This window comes from Myotis myotis, unplaced genomic scaffold (assembly GCF_014108235.1).
Source record: "Myotis myotis isolate mMyoMyo1 unplaced genomic scaffold, mMyoMyo1.p scaffold_m19_p_3, whole genome shotgun sequence".
In the NCBI taxonomy this organism is placed as follows: Eukaryota; Metazoa; Chordata; class Mammalia; order Chiroptera; family Vespertilionidae; genus Myotis; species Myotis myotis.
The window spans coordinates 195,309,953-195,325,838 of record NW_023416335.1 but is presented as its reverse complement, the minus strand read 5'-3'; the positions used below and the strand labels follow the sequence as shown (position 1 = coordinate 195,325,838).

Sequence of the window (15,886 nt, the reverse complement as noted above, 5' to 3'; positions counted from 1 at the left end):
GGTTATCTATTTGCTTAAACTTCATCATATTTTGGCAAAGGTGAGACTCAAGAATATAACTTTTGTCTTTCTGAATTTAGAACCCACAGTCTTAATCTCCTCTGTTATATCACTGTATTCTGCTCACATCCCAAAAATATATCATTGATCTACCATCCTTATTATTACATTTTTCAAAGGGTGCTCCATGACCAGAGCTACTGGGAGGGGGGCACAAAGGGAGCTTTTTCCAGGGAAAGTTCCCAAATTTCTAAATATAGTTCCATCTTATTTAGAAATTTGGGAACTTCAAAGTCATTCAGACCAACACCCATTTGTTCTAGGAATTCCCTGCTTTGCATCTCTGACAGCTCACCATCTCCCACCAGTTAGCAGCACCTGCTATCAAGGAGCAGCTCTGGGGACAGGCAGTGGGCTGGAGTCTGGATAGACAGGTGAGAAGCTCAGAAGAGGAGGTGAGCTGTTCCCAGAAACCGTAAGAAGTGAACAACCGAGGCCTAGAGGCAGAATGGTGACCACAAGGACACAACAAGTAATGGAAGAGTCTAGTTGGATTAGCATCTACATACCTTAAACTCTCAGTGCCTACATTTCCTGTTACTGTCCAAAAGCCAAATCACAATTAAACCAGGGTTTCTCAGCCTTGACACTACTGGCACTATGTGGCAGATCATTGTTGTGGGAAACTGTCCTGTGCATTGTAGGATGTTGAGTAACATAGCCGACCTCTATGCACTATATGCCAGCAGCGCCCCCTCTAGGTGTGACAACCAAAACGTCTCCAGACATTGCCAAATATCTCTTGGGCAGGCAAAATAGCCCCCAATGAACAACCATTACTCTAAGTCAATTTTCAGAATTATATTGCTTTTTAGAACTTTTATTACTTTTAATATAGTTAGAAATGAGTCTCTACTTAGGACAATTAGTGTTACTTGTAATGACTGGATATTAGCAGTTTTATTCATAATATCCTATCTAATAAAAGGCTAATATGCAAACTGTCCCCTCGACCAGGAGTTTGGGAGTTTGACCAGGGGGTGGGGCCAGCTGGGTAACTACCTGTGGCTCCTCCTCCCAGCCAGCCCTGCCCCTTATTCCCCCCCGCCACACACACACACCCTAGGGCCCCTCCCCTGAGGCAGGCTGACTGGACCCCACCCATGCATGAATTTGTGCACCAGGCCTCTAGTTTAGAAGAATGAGCAAAGATTCTATATGATGAATCTTTATATTTCAAACAATCCTATCTTATTAAATTAGTTGATCTCATAAAAAATCCAAAAAAATTTCAAATACTTTGCAACACCAGTTGTCAAAATTATTTGAGAGCTTAAATGGGGAAGAATATAACTATGAGAAATTGAAATTAGGAAATAGCATAGGTGTCATACTGATAATGCTAAAGTAACAAAAACATGAGATGAAGAGAAAAAATAAAGTGAAACAACTTTATTTACTAGTGAAATCAGACCTATAATTTTGTACTGACACATTTGGTGGAACTTCAGTGATTACTACATCCAATTCCAACAGTTCACAAGTGATATTTACATTTAAAAATGCTATAAAATTTAAGGGACTTGCCCAAGGTATGCCAGTTAATAAACAGCATAAACAGGGCTTAAACATAGATCTTTATACTCCATATTCAATGTTTTTTCTACTTTATCCCTTTGTTTTTATCCAACTAATTAATAAGATTAGGCATTAAATTCATACGTACAGAAGCTAGAGAGAGGGAACTCTCTGCGTCATCTTGTACCTCCTTCTTTTGAAAAAGTTTTGAATCCTGGAGAAGTTTAAGTGTGGAAAATACTATTGCAACACTAAAATAAAGAATATATTTTAAATGTTATTAGCTTTACACTTGTGGCATTTGCATGTTACTTCCTCCAAAGCACCTACCCACTGCCCCGTTCACCCCCAAAACTGTTATGTGCCCTTCTATTCACCCGAATAGTGCCGTGGTCTAACCAAGTGTTCTGATTTATCACACTGTTTAATTGTGTGTAAACTGCTCTGCAGCTCATTTGTCTCATTCCCTGTTGGAACCCAGAACCTAGTGCCTGGGACAGAATAGAACTGGAAAAATATTTTTAAATGAAAGTGAGTGAATACAAGAATGAATAAATAAAAGTTTCCAAGATTTAAAACAAAATTTACTGACAATATCACTATTAAAATGAACACATATGCATTTAAATAAATCAGAATGTGGTTCTCCAGCTTTTTGAGGTTATAGTATTGTTACTTAATGCTATCTACTTAGAAACTCTAAAGCTAAATTATTGTTTAATCAGTGTCTAGTCAGAAGGAAAATGTACTCAATTAAGAAAATGAAAACCAGGAAATATAAATTCTTATCACTCTATACATATATTTGTCTGTAGTTTAGACCATTATATCCTCCTCCCCTCCAGAATACTAAATTTATAATTGACATCACCCTTTTCTAAATATTTATATAATATATATCTAAAGAGGCTTCTCCTTTTGAAAATCTATCCCAAAATAAAATTTGAAGTACAGAACAATCTGCCCGGCCAGGTATGGCTTGGTAGTTGAGTGTTGACCTATGAACCAGGAGGTCAAAGTTAGATTCCCAGTCAGGGTGCATACCTGGGTTAGGCTTGAACCCCAGTAGGAGGCATGCAGGAGGCAGCCAAATCACTGATTCTCATCATTGATGTTTCTATCTCTCCCTCCCTGTCTCTGAAATCAATAAAAATATGTTTAAACAAAGAGAAATACAGAACAATCTATATACCTGAATATACTTATCATAGTGCTATTTATAACATGGAAAGATGGGGTGAAAGCCAAATGGACAATGCACCCACCTATCTAATTCTCCACTAGAAAAGTTAATTGACAATCACATTTAACAGGTGCTATTGGTTGAATTGTGTGCCGCCAGAAAGATATGTTGACATCCTAAGGCAGCCGTGGGCAAACTACGGCCCGCGGGCCAGATCCGGCCTATTTGAAATGAATAAAACTAAAAAAAAAAAAAAAAAAGACCGTACCCTTTTATGTAATGTTTACTTTTAATTTATATTAGTTCACACAAACACTCCATCCATGCTTTTGTTCTGGCCCTCGGGTCCAGTTTAAGAACCCATTGTGGCCCTCGAGTCAAAAAGTTTGCCCATCCCTGTCCTAAGGGAAGAGGATGTGAACACATATGGGAAGAAGATGGCCGTGTGACTAGAGTGATGCATCCATAAGCCAAGGATTATTGGCAAACACCAGAAACTAGAAAAAGCAAGGCAGGGCTCTCCCTACCTGGAGCTGTCAGAAAGAACATGGCCATGCCAACACTTTGATTTTGGACTTCTACCCTCCAAAACTGTGAAACAATAAAATTCGATTGTTTTAAGTCACCCAGTTTTTGGTCCTTCATTATGGCAGCCCTAGGTAACTGGTAGAATAGATTAAAAGCAGCTCCCCTTGCTTCCACTTCCTCCACCAAATGCTGTCTGTCCTCCATCCCACAGGCAGAGCCCAGAATCACCATTGCTTCCTCTTTAATTCACATTCTATGTTCAACACACCAACAAGCTCTGTCAGCTTCAACTTTGAAATATGGACACCAGCCAGCAGCCCCTCACCTCACCTCCTCCACAGCTGAGGCCTCTGCCCAAGCCAACATCATCTCCAGGCTGCAGGAGCTTCCTGACCAGACTCCCCTGGGCCTCTAGCCCCTGCAGTCATGGTCTCCAGATAGCAACCCCAGCAATCTCATCAAGATATAAATCAGACCATGACACTTCCCCCATACATGTTCCAGAGGCTTCCTGAGTCCCTGGTCTGTGGTCAGTACACCTCCTCATTCGGGTCAGTCACTGAGGTTTCTGGCCTAGTATATGATCAACTTTGTCACTGTCCACACATGCTTGGGAGAAGGTATAGTCTCTGTTTGTAGGTACCCAGAGTATTGAAATGGGATTATTATAAGGATTCAATGATGTATTCTTCCATTTGTTAAAAAATATGTGTTGAGCACCTGCTATGGGCCAGGAACAAATCTAAGGTCTCTGGATCTGAGAAACTTTGTGCAATTATTGAATTTTAAATCCAAGGTTCTACTGAGTCATTAAAATGGCATAGATATTTGTAGACTAAGGTATTTCCGATTATATAAACTTACTGGTTTTTATTTGAAGTAAAACTAAACAAGCAAGAAAAATGTAACACTGATTAATTATGCATAAAGGTATGAAAATTCCACTCCCCAACAACCTCCTCCCTCAAGGATCCACATGTGTTTCGATGGCACCTTGTTTTACTGGGTAGCTTCAGAGGTGAGCACAAGACGGCTAGGAGTCCTTGTGGGGAAAAAGTGGTGCTCAACCCATGCTTCTGATTTAGAAGCCCAAATTTTGATATCAAGAGACATGAGGGCCCTTGCTGGTTTGGCTCAGTGGATAGAGCATCGGCCTAAAGACCGAGGGGTCCCGGGTTCAATTCCAGTCAAGGGCACATGCATGGGTTGCCAGCTTGATCCCCAATAGGGGGCATGCAAGAGGCAGCCAATCGATGATTCTCTCTCATCATTGATGTTTCTCTCTTTCCCTCTCCCTTCCTCTCTGAAATCAATAAAAATATATTTTTTAAAAAAAGAGAGAGAGAAATGAGGTATGAGGCTTCAAATCTTGCTGACCCCAAAACTTAATGAATAAAATATAAACATACTAGTATGTACTAATCCTCTTGGTATTAATATGGACTAATCCACCTGGCGCTACTTAGTTGCAAAATGGAAAATTTCTAGTTTCTCTTCTCCACATGAAAGACAGAGTGTGGGAGGATTACCCACTAGAAACCGTCTAAAATCCCAAAGGAAGGAAGTTTCATTCTGACACAAAATTAAAAGGTTCAGATGTTATCCATTTAGACAATAAATTAAATAGAAAGGAGGATAGACAGGAACACTTATTAAAAAAAAAAAAGAAAGGGATTCTGAGAGAGGCAACCCTAACAAGTAGAAATATCATTTGAATAATTTTGATCCCATTTATTTCTTATTACTATTCATGGCAAAAGTGGTCAGTTTGTTCTCCTAAAATCCATGGGGCTCACTTTATCTGCCACTCTAGGGAGTGTGCCTTTCAATTTCCTTGACACATAATTATATTAGAAGTATCATGAAATGTCAAGCTAACCCTCATTTGGGAAAGAGATTGTCCAACACTTTCAGCAGCTCCCAAACAGAAGCTCATGGTGGGGGGGGGGGGGGGTAAAGTTCACCTAAGATAAACTCATTCATCCTGACAGAAGGCTTCCCCAAATGACACCTCTGCTACAAAAAAGGCAGTAATTTAAAAGTTTTGCAGGTTTTGTCCCAAGGGCCAGGTTGATGTATTTAAAATAGGAGTGATTCTGATACACTTGCACATTATTTGCATATTCTCTCTGGTCTTCAAATTAAAGTTCTATTGTAACACTCCTTTCAGTGGCCATTTGGTAATTATTAGTTTCTAATTTCCTTCTTCCCTAAAAAAATCACTCATGTCCTCCATGCCAAAGGGTGTAAGACATGTAGAGAGCTGGGATAAGAAGGAAGGCTGCTGTTGCTCTGTGGGACACTGGGGAAGAAAAGAGTTCTATATTTTCTATATGCTTCTATAGATATCATAAAATCATAAATTTTTATTGTCATATATATCTGAAAACACATATTTAGATATGTTCAGATATCATGTATTTTCTATAGGAAATTATATAGTAAAAGCTCTTTCTCTCTTCAAACTTCAAAGAAGAAAATAATATATTATAATGCAAGGCCTATTTTACCATCAATCGACTACCACAGTATTCATAAAGACAGACATAGCCCAGCCTGCATGGCTCAGTGGTTGAGCATCAACCTATGAACCAGGAGGTCTTCATGGTTCAATTCCTGGTCAGGGCACATTCCCAGGATACAGGTTCAGTCCCCAGTGTTGGGCATGCAGGAGACAGCCTATCAATGATTCTCTCTCATCATTGATGTTTCTATCTCTCTCCCCTTCTCCCTTTCTCTCTAAATTCTATATAATATATTTTTAACTTTTTTTAAAGACAGGCATAAATCTAACAATACTTCTCAAGCTTTATAAAAATCTCAGCACTCATTTATACCCTTAAAATTATTGGGAACCCCAAAGGGCTCCATCAATATTTACCATATTAGAACTTAAGCTGAGAAATTTTTAACTCCATGAGTATTTATTAATTTGTTTTAAAATAAAAACAATAAACTCATTACATGCTAATATAATAATGCATTTTAATAAAAAACAACTGCCCTGGTTGGGTGGCTCAATTGCTTGGTGCGTCGTCCTGTATACCAAAAGGTTCCATATTCAATTCCCAGTCAGGGCACATACCTAGGTTGCAGATTCAATCCCTGGTCAGATGTGTACAGGTGCCAATTGATTAATGTTTCTCTCTCATATGGATATTTCTCTCCCTCTCTCTCTCTCTCTCTCTCTCTCTCTCTCTCTCTTTCTTTCTCTCTCTCTCTCTCAAATCAATAAAAACATTTACTCAAGTGAGGATTAAAAAAGAAAAGAAAAACAACTATATTTTCCAAAACATTAAGAAAATTAGTGAGAATGCCATTGTTTTCACTTTTTTTCTTCTTCAAATCTAATGTCTGGCTTAAGAGAAAATCTTCTTACTAGGAGTCTTTCTTATGTGCTTTTACTTTCAGTATATTGTGACATACCGTTTTGGCTGAAATATATGAAGAAGACTTGGTTGCACAGATAGTCATTGGAAATGGGAGGAGTATTTTAATTGCTTCTTTGAATAATTGTGAATATTATTCTTTGATGCTATACTAAAATGTGATAAGTGATAATTTCTTAAAAGTTTGTTACAATGTAGGATCTAATATCACACACTGATGAACTTTTCCTACTCCCTTATATCAAAGCCTATTGGTCTATTTCAGCAACTGGTGTGCAGCAAGAATTTTTAAAATATGCAATACCTGACTATTTAGTCAGGGGCATTGACCACTTTTCTCTTCTCAAATAAAAAATGATAACAGCCAATATAACAATAGCTGACTGGTGTGAATTCCCTGTCTTGAACCATAAATATATAGGTCTTAATATAGTTGTATCTTATTGGTCATGCTGCATAATAAGGGTGCATCTGATTGGTTAATTCTTTGTACCAAAAGTTTTTATATACAAGTACAGGAGAATCTCTAGGGGTGTTCCTAGGTTCTTTTAGTCTCTTTGGAGCAAAAAGAGAAGTAACTACTATTTTTTTTAACCAATCAAAATTAAAGCTAATTTTTTGTCAGATCAACAAAATATATGTGTGTTTTTTGGTGTGCTGCAGAATTTTAGAAATTAGTTTATATGAGCCATGGACAAAAAAAGGTTACAAATCACCAGTCTATCTTTTTAACCGGGATTTTGGAACATCACGCACTGGTCATTTGGAAAACATTAACTTCTTGAGCATGAAGATCCCCTTAATGTTGAAACACTTCATTATATAATTTTAGAAATGATGCTTGTTAACATTACTACCAATCTCATCCAGAAAATCTAAGCATTATAAAACTGTCAAGTTCATGGTGGCAAGTACAAATTTTCCAAAATTCTAGTTTTCCTATGTAAGGTTAGATGTTATAATTGGTAAAAACAAAACAAAACAAAACAAAACAAAAAACAAAAAACTACTACTTATTAGTTGTTTTCCTAGAAGTAGCTTGTCCATTTTGCTCCATTTCAATAAAATGACTGTCAAATACTCGAGTTTGAATAACCATATTTTGCAGGGGTTTTTTTTCCAAATAAAAAAAATATTCCATGTATAGAAGAACAGCTGGTTCAGCTTTCTCAAGACAATTATCAAACTTTGATGCACAATAAAATGCTCTAGGTGTATTTCCCATTTAACATTCCCACGGAATATTAAAAATAGATACAAGGATAGGGATTTATAAAATGTAACAGATTCTATTGCTTCACAAAAGGCATTCTTAAGTGTAACTGGCCTTTTTTATTGCAAGTGTGATAACTACAAGTATGGCCATGGCTTTGATTCATGGTGAGATGCCAGAAGTTTTACCACTGTTGCTTTTGCATCTTCAGTGCAAATAACCCACAAGGCCTATAACATCTTAGTTTCAGTATAAAAATATTTTTAACCTTACAGATCCCTGAAAGGATTTTAGGGACACGCCTAGAGATCTGCAGACCACTGCTCCAAGAAGACTTTATGGATTTTCATCACTGCTTAGAGACCACAAAAATTACAAATTTCCAAAACCTAGACTGTCTCTAGCAGAAAATTAAATCTAGATGTCGTTAATCCCAGAATGGCCTTCAGTCAAGGCTCACAGTGATGAGATGATTCTATGGTTCCAATCAAAACAAAAGGGATTTCTGCTGAATTGATTGCCTCTTTACAAAAGCTACAGATGGACTTCTTCATCATCATCATCATCATCATCATCATCATTATTAACCTCACCCGAGGACATTTTCCATTGATTTTAGAGAGAGGAAGAGAGAGAAAAAAAAAACATCAAAGGTTGCCTCCTGTACCCACTCCAACTGGTACTGAACCCACAACCCAGTTATGTGCCCTTATCTGGAATCGAACCTGCGACCCTTCGGTGTATGGGATGACACTCCAACAGAGCCACATTGGCCAGGGCCTTCTCCTTTTTGAAGAGAATGTCCACCTAAAAATTAACTCCCCTTCCAAATTCTGAATCTAATTCATGGAGTTGAATGCATGGAATTTCAATATCATAAAGAAAGTTAAGGAGTTTAAAAAACCCAAAATTGTAATCTGTAATTTTAAGAATAATAATGTTAAAACTACCTTGAAAAGTAAAAAATGAGTAGGCTCTATTAATCAAGGAATTTATAAAATTTAGATATATTTAACAGGTTATGGTGAGGAAGAAACTCCTCTGTGTACAGACTCACCTGTACGCCGCTCGGTGTCTCTGCAGGGCAATGGCGGCGAGCTGAAGCCGGGCCTGCACCACAATCTCCAGCTGACCTACAGAGCACTGGGCAAGGCCCTTCGGGCTTGCCTGCTCCATCTCTGACACCAGGGAGTTCAGCCTGTCTTCAGCTTCTGTCAGTAAAATTGACTAAAAAAGAAGACCACACAATTACATAAGTTCAGAAATAATACAAGTAATGTCTCATTATTATTCACCAAATATTTTTTGTGCTGAACTAACTACTAATGGAAGACCAAAAAGTAAATTTGAACATATCATCAATGAACAGCACAAAAGCAACAGAGAATGAAAAGGCAGGTCATGGCAAGAGTAAACATGTATAACTGTTACCCTTTGTTGTATGTACAACCTATCACATACATGATCATTTACAGTAGTTATGGTCAAGAAAGTTGCTGCAAACATTGAATTAGCAAATAACGAAAACCACCGTTCCTAGGGGAAATACAGGGATAGGTTCCTGGGAGCTTCTGGTCACATTTTTGTCAACTGATCAATACATAACTTTGTTCAATGTGTGTTTACATTTAAACATACATTATTTAATATATATTATAGATCCATTAGCCCTGAACTCACAACCAATAGCTCTATAACTAATGCCTGACTGAAAACTTATTTTCTCCATAACGCACATCACAGCCCTCTTGCACTTAGAAACACTAAACAGCACTTTAGGATTAGAGTTATGGGTCATTTTAAACAATGAAATCAACAACTGAAAAGCACGAAAATTCCAAAGATGTGACCATAAATAGACCATGAAGGAGATATTTGTTTATAGTATGAGAATGGAAACAAAAACTCACAGCATTGCCTCGTTCGGCCCAGCTGGGAATGTGTGTGCTGGGCAAGTCACATTTCTCTATGCTCTGCCCATGTCCACAAACGACCACAAAAGAGCCATAACTACTGATTTGGGATTACAAATAAATTTTAGTATTGGCAAATTAGCAAATACTGAATCTGTGAATAATCGGAACCAACTGCATTTCAAGTTAAGTTGTGGTCACCTAACTGGCAATGTGAAGATAATGAGACTTTAGAATGGGCAATCCATAATAAATAGCAACCCGACATGGCAAAATAGGAAGGGACCAACCATGTTTTCAATGAATGGGCCTCTAAAATCTTGTTTGTACAGAGCAGTAAATATTATACAAGTTCTAGGCCAATTTATATGATGATGGTTAAGAACACGATCTGTATTTTATTAGTGGCATACTGTTAGTGAATTTCGAATGGTCTAAGCTTCAATGTTCTCATGGCTCAGCACAACATACTTCAAAAATGATTAATATCTACATGACAGAGCTGCTGTGAAAATAAGCATGCACAGTGTCTGTCATGTGGTAAGCACTGAATCAGTGGTAGCTGTTTTTGTTGCTGCTGTCGTCACTATTATTATTAGGAAATGAGAAACAGGGTATGGGCTACTCAAATCCTACCCTATAAAGAATCATATATTCTGCAGCACCTAATCAGGTGTATAGTCAAAGTCTGACACCTCTGGGTATCTAACTTTTCTCATGGGAAAAAGTTTCTGCTTATGTGAGAAAAGCTACCTGGTCTCTTAACTGCAAGCACAACCCAGAAAGTGGGCCTGTGCATGGCTGAATAGTGAGCAACTTGGTAACTGATTTACTATGATTTGAAAACATTTTTAAACTTACCTTTAGTGTATTAAGAGTGAATTCATCTTTTAGTTTCTTAAGAAAACCAAATGTGCTTCCATCATCCTTTGTATATAGATCTTTAAGATACAAAATTTTAAAATAAACAAGGATAGCTGTGGTTAGTTTAAATATTAATTCTAGTTAACAAAACTCATCATTAATTGGGAAACTATCCATAAATTTAATGCTAACAACCCCCACAATGATAATTAGAAATATATGACTATGTCAAATAGACTCTAAACATAATATATTAGAAGACTGAGGCTGATTCATACAACAAATGAGACAATTCAGTGATGTTATTCAAGTGATCAGATACTGGTTTCTCTCCTAGAATTCTAAAACCCCTTAACATCCTCAAAGTATTCTGGGTCTTCCAGGTATTTATATGTCAATAAGATCTTCTTGGAAGAATCATTTCTACTGATTTGCACAGGCTCTAAGACTGGAGAGTAACATCATTTTGAACAGCACAATTGAAAAATCTGTAAACATCTCAAAATTCCCACCCACAAAACGAAGCTGGCCCTGATTCTGAGCCAGGGAGAATTCAGAGAATTTATGTCACAGACCTTGACTGCTGTGGTAAACCTGGCCTCTAGACTACAGAAGAGAGAGGAAAACTATAAGTCACTGTCTGACTAGGAATTACTGCAAAAATTACCCAGCTAAAGACACTAAGTGTAATAAGCAGGAAGAAAGAGCCTAGAATAACATGGAACTGAGCACACCTGACTTTCTCTCTTCTTCCTATCTGGCTCGTCTCCTACTTTAGGAGGTTGTGGAGCTAGGGGTGTGCTGAGTATAAAGGAGGGTTTGAGCACTGGGAAAGGCCCAGCAGGACGATCTGGGACTGGGTCTTCTTCCCTAAGGAAGAAAGTGAGAGACAAAGCTAGAAAACAAATGCCTGGAGCTTGGGATGAAGAACCCTGTGATGAGCATCCACATAAAATGAACATCAATCCAAGAGGACCCACATTTTCCTCGCTGATCTCTCTGCCTACTGTGTGGCTTTCCCTGTGTGGCCCTTCCATGTTGTGTCCCTTCTCTTGGGGGCTGTAAATAACAAGCTGTGTTTTCAATGGTAGCCATCTCCTAATCTGTTGTCCTTACCATACCTCAATAATAATAAGACTTACATTTTAAAATAGAGGCCAATATTACTCTGATACCAAAACTAGACAAAGACACCACAAAAAAGAAAACTACTTGCCAATATCTGTTATAAATATGGATTCAAACATCTTCAATGGAACACTAGCAAACAGAAATCAGCAACACATTAAAAAAAAATTATACACCATGATCAAGTGGGATTTATCCCAAGAAAGCAAGGTTGGTTAAACACGTAAAAATCAAATGATAATGTAATACACCATGTTAATAGAATAAAAAACAAAAACCACAGAATATCTCACTATATGCAGAAAAGGCATTTAGTGACACTCTATCATGACAAAATTATTCAACAAACTAGGGATTCCTCTCTCTGATAAAAGACATATATGAAAAACCCACAGTTAACATCCGACTTGATGGTGAAAACAATTCTTTTTACAGTGACATCTAATACATTTTCAAAATACATATACACTACGGCTCATAAATTCCATCCATGGGTGTCTTAACCCATAGAATACACACTATATCATATGGATAGGTAGTGCTTCAGCACTGTTCTCTAGAAACAAAGTAAATGAGCATCAACATGGGAATGACTGAACCACCATGGAGCATTGACATCATAGAACACTGCACAGCCAGTATGGTGAACTGAAGCATAGCAGTTGACTTAGGAGCAGTTTTAGTGAAGATTTCCTGCATGAGAAAGGCATGATGCAGAAAAATACAAAAATATATCATTTGTAAACAAATGTCAAATCCTACTGTGTGTGTGTGTGTGTGTGTGTGTGTGTATAAAATGTATGGATATGGAGATATATGGATGACTATGGATATGCCTGTACTTAAACATAAGCATATGTGTGTCATTAGTAAGCTTAGAGAAAATTTGGAGGAATAGATACTATATTGTTCATAGGGATTACTGGGGGCGGAGGGGGCAGAATTGGAGCAAGAGAGGAGAAAGAAAAGCAAGCAAACAATGAAACAAAAGATTACCTTTCAAGTTTGGAAAGTTCATTTTGCTCTTCTCTGAAACATATCCATGGGTGGCCGTTTTTAATACATTTTCTGGAACGTAATTTATTGTTGCAGCCACACTTACTAAGAAGTATGCTCTAACAAACGAAAACTTATTTATAAGATGTTGATGTCCAACTGTATGCAGAATTTGAGGCAAGCCTTTATTGATTAAGTCATCAAGTGCCTAAAAAAATGGGAAAAGAATATATAAAGGCAAATAAGTAAAACATTATTTTATATACTTTTGGCTTTCTGTCCCCTTTTGCATTCCTTATTTGATTTTGGGTGAAAGAATATAGGGACAGACACGAGGTACCGTGAATAGTAGTAGGTCTATCAAGAGAAACATGTGATGTCAGAATCATCCAGGCTCCACAGCGCCTCTGCAGTTTCCCACCAATTTACGACCTGCCCTAGGAGCCCCGCCCTGCCACATAATGAGAGTGAAACAGGGCTGAGAGCAAAGGAGGACACACTTTTGAAATAGAGAAACTGCAACAGCTCAGTAGCCATGCATGCTGACCATTCTGCTTTCATGTGAGTAACTTAGAGCTATGAGAATAGGAATGGGGAGAAGAGGGAGACAAGCCAGCTCCCTAACCCAGCTTAGATCTGCACTCAATCATCAGATCTCTGCCTGGTGAACGCCCTCAACTCGAGACCCCAATCTTGTGCATATGTACTTCTCTGGTAAAAACCAACATGAAACCATCTTGGAGGATGCACCCTGTACTTGAAGAAGGCCAGGGGAAATCATTCTGTCAGGATCAGTGGTCCCACTTTAAATTCCTGACCAAACCCAATCCATTTATTCTCCCTCTCTCCTAGACAACCATTTCCATGCTTTCTTTGTTTCTAGATTTTAACTCTTCCTTCCCAATGTACCTCCCAAGTAATGACCTTGATTTCTCTACTTAAGTGAGAAAATTGAAGCAGTCAAGTAGCATCCACAGATCCCCACAGTTCCACCATCTCTTCACCCTATCCAAGGACCTGCCTCACCACGCTGCCTGCCATCCTGCCACTAGGCCATGGAACCTATCCTCATTGGTCTACTCAGCCATTCTCCTCCATCATAAATGTTCCCTTTCCAAGTGGCATTCCCATCAGCACACAGCCATGCTGTCTTCTCCATCTCAAAAAACAGAAACCCTATATCCTGACTTTCTCTCCAGCTACTCCCCCAATTCTTGCTCCCCTTTGGTGTGTGACCTAATGAGTTGTCAATATTCTAATTGCTCTCCTTTCATTTTTTCATTTGCTTATAAACCCACTCCTTCCCTACACTGAAACCCTTTGGTTAACATCACCAATGGCCTACTATTGACCAAATCCAATGTTCAATTCTTAGTTTTCATATGTCATATTACTTATGATCTAAGTGATTTTCAACCAGTGTGCTGTGGCACAATGGTGTGCCACAAGAATTTTTAAAGCATGCAATACCTGACACGTAATGACCTCTTTTCCCTTAGATTGTCAAATAAAAAAGTGACAACAGCCAACACAACAATAGTTGTCTTGTGTGAATGAATAAAAATTATACCTATTTTTTGTCAGATTGGCAAAAAACACATTTTTTGGTGTGCTGCAGGATTTTAGTAATTAGTTTCTGTGTGCCATGAGATGAAAAAGGTTGAAAATTGCTAATCTATAAAATTTTATCAATTTTATCTCATATACCAATTAAACTGTCACATGGCCTCAACTGTAAAATTCATTCTAATTTCAGAGATGTTAAATGTGAAAAAAAATGCATGTTTAGGACTCAGTAAATTATGGTGCTTGATTCATCAGCAAAATTTGACACTATTAATCAGTCCCTTTTCTGAAAATGCTTCTCTTAGTTTTCAAGCCACTACAATCCCTTGATTTCTTCCCTATCCTACTGACCACTCCTTGTCAGTCTTCCCTGCTGGTTCCTCTCCATCTCTTCCACCTCTTAGTGTCTCAGGGCTCAGTCCTCTTTGGCCTCCTCACTCCCTGCCTTTAGATGATCTTAATCATGTTTTTAATTTCTTCTAATTGCTGATGAAAGAAAAGATTTTCTCCGCAGCTCCAATCTGTCTTCTGAACTCAAGGCACATATAACCAACTTCTGACTCAATACCTTCCCTTGAACTGAACATGTCCAAAAAGGTATTCTAGTCTCTCCCCCCTCCCCCCACCCCACTCCCACCCCTGCGCACCTACCTCCCTACACACACACAGACACACACTGTGAGGGCTCAGAATTTGTATTGTTGGTTAACTGATGTGTTTGATTGACAGCATGAGAACAGTATGTAGCACAGAACAGGCTCAACAGATTAGCTAAAGTGATCCTTTTAAAATATAAGCAGATCAGGCCACATCTCTGTTTTAAACCCTCCAGTGGCTCCTCATTTTGTTTAGAGTAAGAACCTAATTTTCAAAGGCCCCATTTCAAACTGGTACCTTGTTACCTCTCTGACCTAATCCCCCACTGCTCTGCAATCATTCACACAGTTCTAGTAACACTGGCCAAGATGTTTCTTACCAAGCTAGGCAATCCTGCCCCAGGGCCTTTGCTCTCACTGTACACTCTTCTTAGATCACTCTTTCTCCATATTTCATATGCCTTGTGTTTTTAGTTGTTTCAAGTCTGTTCACAATGTCACCTCAGTGAAAACTAACCTGATCACACCCAACCTAGCCTTATGCCCCAATCCCCTTTACACACTTCTGGGTTTATTTTCCCCCATAGAAGGTTCACCTTCTAACATACTATATGTTTTACTTATTTATAATGTTTACTTATATGTTTATTACTAGTCTTGACCACTAAAATATACATTTCCTGAGGGTTTGGAGTTTGTCCGTATTGTTGATTGATGTGTTTATTGGACAGCACCAGAGTAGTGCCTTGTGTACAATAGGCTCTTATTAAATATTTGTTGTATTAATATAAAATGCTGATGCTGGGGCTATCTATTCTAGAAAAGAGAGAACATATTTATTTTATGTGAACATTGTTTGGGTTAGTGGGAGGCCATGTTGTCAGTGGGGAGGTCTGTTGCTATTGTCCATTCTTACTTAACCGCTTCTGAAG

At 38.2% G+C, this 15,886-nt stretch overlaps 1 protein-coding gene across 1 annotated transcript in view; it reads right to left on the bottom strand.

Moving 5' to 3' along the window:
• The window catches only part of CFAP54 (cilia and flagella associated protein 54), a 252,382-nt gene that overhangs the window by 73,683 nt on the left and 162,813 nt on the right, over window positions 1–15,886 (bottom strand). Inside the window, exons 49-52 of the mRNA XM_036301177.1 lie at window positions 12,793–13,000; window positions 10,666–10,745; window positions 8,949–9,118; window positions 1,727–1,829 (exon numbers count right to left, since the gene is read on the bottom strand). Of these exons, the coding sequence (XP_036157070.1) occupies window positions 1,727–1,829; window positions 8,949–9,118; window positions 10,666–10,745; window positions 12,793–13,000 (561 nt within the window). The remainder of the gene's footprint in view (window positions 1–1,726; window positions 1,830–8,948; window positions 9,119–10,665; window positions 10,746–12,792; window positions 13,001–15,886) is intronic.